This window comes from Nerophis lumbriciformis, linkage group LG07 (assembly GCF_033978685.3).
Source record: "Nerophis lumbriciformis linkage group LG07, RoL_Nlum_v2.1, whole genome shotgun sequence".
Classification (NCBI taxonomy): Eukaryota; Metazoa; Chordata; class Actinopteri; order Syngnathiformes; family Syngnathidae; genus Nerophis; species Nerophis lumbriciformis.
The window spans coordinates 50,030,001-50,037,500 of NC_084554.2; the positions used below are offsets into that span (position 1 = coordinate 50,030,001).

The 7,500-nt window shown below is 37.6% G+C and overlaps 1 protein-coding gene across 5 annotated transcripts in view; it reads left to right on the forward strand.

Moving 5' to 3' along the window:
- Positions 1-7,500, forward strand: part of ctdspla (CTD (carboxy-terminal domain, RNA polymerase II, polypeptide A) small phosphatase-like a) — a 23,929-nt gene that overhangs the window by 2,701 nt on the left and 13,728 nt on the right. For 2 of the 5 annotated variants that reach the window (XM_061964893.1, XM_061964897.1), the window contains exons 2-5: positions 230-390; positions 793-813; positions 2,727-2,828; positions 5,177-5,233. In XM_061964893.1, the coding sequence (XP_061820877.1) occupies positions 230-390; positions 793-813; positions 2,727-2,828; positions 5,177-5,233 (341 nt within the window). Of the gene's footprint in view, positions 1-229; positions 391-792; positions 814-2,723; positions 2,829-5,176; positions 5,234-7,500 lie in introns of all 5 variants that reach the window. The other 3 variants (XM_061964895.1, XM_061964896.1, XM_061964894.1) reach the window with 2 other exon arrangements.

Genomic DNA, 7,500 nt, shown 5'->3' on the forward strand with positions numbered 1-7,500 from the left:
TTTGTTGTGTTATTGCAGTATATAATATTTTGTTGTATTATTGCAGTATATAATATTTAGTTGCTTTATTGCAGTATATAATATTATTTTGTTGCATTATTGCAGTATATGATATTATTTAGTTGCATTATTGCAGTATATAATATTATTTTGTTGCATTATTGCAGTATATAATATTATTTTGTTTCATTATTGCAGTATATGATATTATTTTGTTGCATTATTGCAGTGTCCAACAGCAGCCTGAAGAAGCATCGCAGTCGCAGCATTTTCAGTCCGTTCTTCTGCTGCTTCCGCCACTACCATGATCACCACGTGGAGGCGCCGCCCGCCAACAACAAGACGCACGCTCTGCCGCCGCCCCCCGAGGAGAACGGCGGTCCTCCGAAGGTGAAAATTCTTTGTCTCAGCCAAATGTCCATTTCGATAGCATGTTGGAAGACAGTTTTCTAGCAGGAGAACTACATTGTCGCTACATTAGCCTGCAAAAGCAGACAGGTGTTAGCAACAGGTGCTAAGTGCACTTAGCAACAGGTGCTAAGTGCACTTAGCAACAGGCGCCAAGTGCTGCGCGCTCGGCGCCGCGTCCACAAAGTAGCGAGGACGTGTGAAGCCGAGGGAGCTAAAAATGAAGCAAAATAAGATGGCCGCCCTCCTCGTGTTTACCTGTAACATGTCTCACCTTCAGGTGAGGAGCGTGTTTGTTTTTACTGACATGCACCCCCTCACCTCTTTGGTAATGATCACCTGTGCCTCCTTGTGTCCTTCTCTCCTCCCTCCTTCCTCCTGCAGTGTGAGCAGGTGCAGCTTGCTGTATGTATGATTAATATTCATAATATTGTCCTTGCATGCGTCCACTGCTCACATCAGATTACATTGTGTGTGTGTGTGTGTGTGTGTGTGTGTGTGTGTGTGTTTATGTGTGTGTGTGTCCATGTATTTCTACCCTTTTTGAGACATCAACAAGGAAAAGTACCTTCCATATGAGGAGGTGTGAACAAGTTCGGACATAAGTCATGGTCCCACTACGGAAAACCATTGCATCCAATAGAGAGCCAAATACTAGAGTCCGTGAACATTGCTCCAAAGTCAGGATTTTTTTTGTTGATTTAATGTGCATACAAAAGTAAACATTGACAGGTGCAAAGGCAGCAATATATGGAAAAACAAGGCGGCAGCTAAGCACATCACAAAAATAAATAAATGGAGATCTCATTTGCACCCCTTGGTGGTCAAATCTATCAAAATGAGGGTGGTCCCAAAAAGGAGGGATTTTACAAATTGAAGTGAAATGACTTATATTTATATAGCGCTTTTCTCTAGTGACTCAAAGCGCTTTTACATAGCGAAACCCAATATCTAAGTTACATTTAAACCAGTGTGGGTGGCACTGGGAGCAGGTGGGTAAAGTGTCTTGCCCAAGGACACAACGGCAGTGACTCGGATGGCGGAAGCGGGGATCAAACCTGGAACCCTCAAGTCGCTGGCACGGCCACTCTACCAACCGAGCTATACCGCTGGACTGTGTCGCTTTTAAAAGTGCTCCCCCTTTGGTCAAAGTGTGTGTAACAAGTGTGTGAAATGCGCCCCCTTTGGCCAAAATTAATAAAAAAAACAAAAAAAAAACATGTATATAGAGACATACTGTAATAACGAAGTAAATAATGAAGATTAAAAACCAATTACAAACAAAAAAATTAAATAAAATTAACTAAAAGCTTACCTTTTTAATATTTGCACAATATGTATATATTATTAATGTTGTAAATACAAATCTTTATATATTTAGAAAGGGTGGTCCTAAAGAGGTAGGCATTTTTCGGAGGTCTCAAGAATGTAACAAATACAAGAATATATATGTATGTGAGTGTGTGTATGTTCTTGTATTTATACCCTTCTTGAGACACGAAGAAGGAAAAGTAGCTTCCATATGAGGAGGTGTGAACAAGTGATGACATAAATCATGGTCCCAATAACATTGCATCTAATAGAGAATGTCTCATTTGCACCCCCTGGTGGTGAAATCTATCAAAATGAGGGTGGTCCCAAAAAGGAGGGATTTTTCAAATTGACTGTGTGTCGCTTTTAAAAGTGCTCCCCCTCTGGTCAACATATGAAATAACAAGTGTGTGTCAGAAATTGAAATGCACCCCCTTTGGCCAAAATTAATTAAAAAAATAAAATATATATAAATATATGTGTATAGAGACATACTGTAATAACTTGAAGTAAATAATGATGATTAAAAAACAATTACAAACAAAAAATAATGACGAAATAAAAAATTAACTAAAAGTTTACCTTTTTTATATTTGCATAGTATGTATATATTATTAATGTTGTAAATACACATCTTTATATATCTAGAAAGGGTGGTCCTAAAGAGGTAGGCATTTTTCCGAGGTCTCAAGAAGGCAACAAATACAAGAATGTGTGTGCGTCCCATGGCTGCACCATCTGTCCCCATCATGCTTGTCTGTCTGTCAGTCTGGGGCCCGTTTGGCAGACACTTAGTTTCCCGCAGGGTCCCTGAAGGCATCACACGTCACACACTTGACCATGTCACAATACTTTCACTTGATCTTCAACTCCAGCCAATCATTTCCTTCTTAATCGTGAGTCCGTTAGTCAAGTGTGTGCTTGTGTGTGTGTGTGTGTGTGTGTGTGTGTGTGTGTGTGTGCGTGTGTGTGTGTGTGTGTGTGTGTGTGTGTGTGTGTCGTAGCAGCCTCCAGCCGAGTTCCTCCTGCCCGAGGTCAGTATCGAAGACTATGGCAGAAGCTGTGTGGTGATCGACCTGGACGAGACGCTCGTTCACAGCTCCTTTAAGGTACGCACACACACACACACACACACACACACACACACACACACACACACACACGCAAATATTGTATGTGTATTATGCATGTATATTATGTATGTTTATTATGTATGTATATTATGTATGTTACTGTATGTATGTATATTATGTATGTACAGTATATATGTATGTTTCTGTATGTATGCTTGTATATTATGTATGTATATTATGTATTTATATTATGTATGTTACTGTATGCATGTATATTTTGTGTGTATATTATGTGTATATATTATGTATGTATATTATGCGTGTATGTTATGTATGTATGTATATTATGTATGTTACTGTATGCATGTATATTATGTGTGTATATTATGTGTGTATATTATGCGTGTATATTATGCGTGTATATTATGTGTGTATATTATGCGTGTATATTATGCATGTATATTATGCATGTATATTATGTATGTATATTATGTATGTATATTATGCATGTATATTATGTATGTATATTCTCATGTATATTATGCAAGTATATTATGTATGTATATTATGCATGTATATTATGTATGTATATTATGCAAGTATATTATGTATGTATGTATATTATGTATATATTATCATGTATATTATGTTACTGTATGCATGTATATTATGTGTGTATATTATGTATGTATATTATGCATGTATATTATGTGTATATTATGCTTGTGTTTTATGCATGTATATTATGTATGTATATTCTCATGTATATTATGCAAGTATATTATGTATGTATATTATGCATGTATATTATGTATATTATCATGTATATTATGCAAGTATATTATGTATGTATATTATGCATGTATATTATGTATGTATATTATCATGTACTGTATATTATGCAAGTAGATTATGCATGTATATTATGCAAGTATATTATGTATATACAGTATATTATGCATGTATATTATGTATGTATATTATCATGTATATTATGCATGTATATTATGCAAGTATATTATGTATATACAGTATATTATGCATGTATATTATGTATGTATATTATCATGTATATTATGCAAGTATATTATCTATGTATATTATGCATGTATATTATGTATGTATATTATGCAAGTATATTATGTATGTATATTATCATGTACATTATGCAAGTATATTTATGTATATTATGCATGTTTATTATGTATGTATATTATCATGTATATTATGCATGTATATTATGTATGTATATTATCATGTACATTATGCAAGTGTATTATGTACTGTATGTATATTATGCTTGTTTTATGCATGTATATTATGTATGTTACTGTATGCATGTATATTATGTATGTATATCATGTATATTATGCAAGTATATTATGTATGTATATTATGCATGTATATTATGTACTGTATGTATATTATGTATGTATATAATGCATGTATGTTATGTATGTACATTATCATGTATATTATGCAAGTTTATTATGTACTGTATGTATATTATGTATGTATGTCATGCATGTATATTATGTATGTATGTATTGCATGTATATTATGTATGTTACTGTATGCATGTATATTATGCATGTATGTATATTATGCATGCATTATATTATGTATGTATATTATGTATGTATTTTATGTATGTATATTATGTATGTGTATTATGTATGTATATCATGCATGTATATTATGTATATATATTATGCATGTATGTATATTATGCATGCTTATCATGCATGTTTATTATGTATGTATATTATTTGTGTTACTGTATGTATGTAGTATGCATGTATATTATGCATGTGTATTATGTATGTATATTATGTATGTATATTATGTATGTATATTATGTATATCCAGACTGCAGTACTTCCTGTAGTTTTGAGTGTTGCAATGACCAAGCAGGAAGTAAGTGGAAATAGAAATGGTCTGTTCCCGGGTCAAACTGCCGCCGCTGTAACCCAGCAGGCGAGGTTTGAAGGGACATTCTTAGCTGGCATACAAGTGTAAAAAGAAGTGAACTGCTAAATAAGAAGTCAACACGACGTTTGGTGAGGCACATTAGGACTAACACAAACTGCTACGTTCTTCTTCTCTTATTGTTTGCTGTTTAGTAGTGATGGGAAATGAGTGAGTGTGTGGCACATTCACTAGCTGTATTGACGCCGTGTTGGTGTTTCATAGCAAAACCTCCAATCAGCTCCCAGCATTCTTCTTGTCTTCTGGGACTTATTTTCTGCTCCTCTTGTTTATTTGCTGCTCTGCTTATTTTAGTTACACAAATATTATTATTATGATTATTATTGTTGTGCGTCTATTCCATGTATTTGTTGGACTTTCTTTGGTGTAAAGTCCACATTGTGTTGTTGTTGCAGCCGATCAGCAACGCGGACTTTGTGGTTCCAGTGGAGATCGATGGAAACGTTCATCAGGTACTCAAATATAAACATGAATGGAAACATTGTCACTGAACTTTGACTGCTGGGTACTCATGCAAACTATCTGATACTATATACTATGATATTATACAACACTTTTCTTCATTTATTGTCATACAAACAGTCCTGCAGAGTGTTTACTTGTGTGTGATATCATGTGCGATACCAGCAGTCCTGCAGAGTGTTTACTTGTTTTTGATAACACGTGCGATACAAGCAGTCCTGCAGAGTGTTTACTTGTTTTTGATATAATGGGCAATACAAGCAGTCCTGCAGCGTGTTTAATTGTGTGTGACATCATGTGCGATACCAGCGGTCCTGCAGACTGTTTACTTGTTTTTGATAACACGTGCGATGCAAGCAGTCCTGCAGAGTGTTTACTTGTTTTTGATATAATGGGCAATACAAGCAGTCTTGCAGCGTGTTTAATTGTGTGTGACATCATGTGCGATACCAGCGGTTCTGCAGACTGTTTACTTGTTTTTGATAACACGTGCGATGCAAGCAGTCCTGCAGAGTGTTTACTTGTGTGTGATACCACATGCGATACAAGCGGTCCTGCAGAGTGTTTACTTGTGTGATGTCATGGGTGATACAAGCAGTCCTGCAGAGTGTTTACTTGCGTGTGATATTATGTGCGATACAAGCGGTCCTGCAGAGTGTTTACTTGTGTGTGATGCCACGTGCGATACAAGCGGTCCTGCAGCGTGTTTACTTGTGTGATGTCATGGGTGATACAAGCAGTCCTGCAGAGTGTTTACTTGCGTGTGATATTATGTGCGATACAAGCGGTCCTGCAGAGTGTTTACTTGTGTGTGATGCCACGTGCGATACAAGCGGTCCTGCAGCGTGTTTACCTGTGTGATATCATGTGCGATACAAGCAGTCATGCAGAGTGTTTACTTGTGTGTGATATCATGTGCAATACAAGTGGTCCTGCAGACTTTTTCTTGTTTTTGATAACACGTGCGATACAAGCAGTCCTGCAGCGTGTTTACTTGTGTGTGATATCATGGGTAATGCAAGTAGTCCTGCAGAGTGTTTACTTGTGTGTGTGATATCATGTGCGATACAAGCGGTCCTGCAGAGTGTTTACTTGTTTTTGATAACACGTGCGATACAAGCAGTCCTGCAGTGTTTAGTTGTGTGTGATATCATGTGCAACACAAGCGGTCCTGCAGCGTGTTTACCTGTGTGTGATATCACGCGCGATACAAGCAGTCCTGCAGCGTGTTTACTTGTGTGTGATATCGTGTGTGATACAAGCAGTCCTGCAGAGTGTTTACTTGTGTGTGATGTCATGTGCGATACAAGCAGTCCTGCAGAGTGTTTACTTGCGTGTGATATTATGTGCGATACAAGCGGTCCTACAGCGTGTTTACCTGTGTGATATCATGTGCGATACAAGCAGTCATGCAGAGTGTTTACTTGTGTGTGATATCATGTGCAATACAAGTGGTCCTGCAGACTTTTTCTTGTTTTTGATAACACGTGCGATACAAGCAGTCCTGCAGCGTGTTTACTTGTGTGTGATATCATGGGTAATGCAAGTAGTCCTGCAGAGTGTTTACTTGTGTGTGATATCATGTGCGATACAAGCGGTCCTGCAGCTTGTTTACTTGTGTGTGATATCACGCGCGATACAAGCAGTCCTGCAGCGTGTTTACTTGTGTGTGATATTGTGTGTGATACAAGCAGTCCTGCAGAGTGTTCACTTGTGTGTGATGTCATGTGCGATACAAGCGGTCCTGCAGAGCGGTTATTTGTTTGTGATATCACGTGCGATACAAGCGGTCCTGCAGCGTGTTTACTTGTGTGTGATATCGTGTGTGATACAAGCAGTCCTGCAGAGTGTTTCCTTGTGTGTGATATCATGTGCGATACAAGCAGTCCTGCAGAGTGTTTACTTGTGTGTGATGTCATGTGCGATACAAGCGGTCCTGCAGAGCGGTTACTTGTTTGTGATATCACGTGCGATACAAGCGGTCCTGCAGCGTGTTTAGTTGTGTGATATCATGGGCGATGCAAGTAGTCCTGCAGAGTGTTTCTTTGTGTGTGATATCATGTGCGATACAAGCAGTCCTGCAGCGTGTTTACTTGTGTGTGATATTGTGTGTGATACAAGCAGTCCTGCAGAGTGTTCACTTGTGTGTGATGTCATGTGCGATACAAGCGGTCCTGCAGAGCGGTTATTTGTTTGTGATATCACGTGCGATACAAGCGGTCCTGCAGCGTGTTTACTTGTGTGTGATATCGTGTGT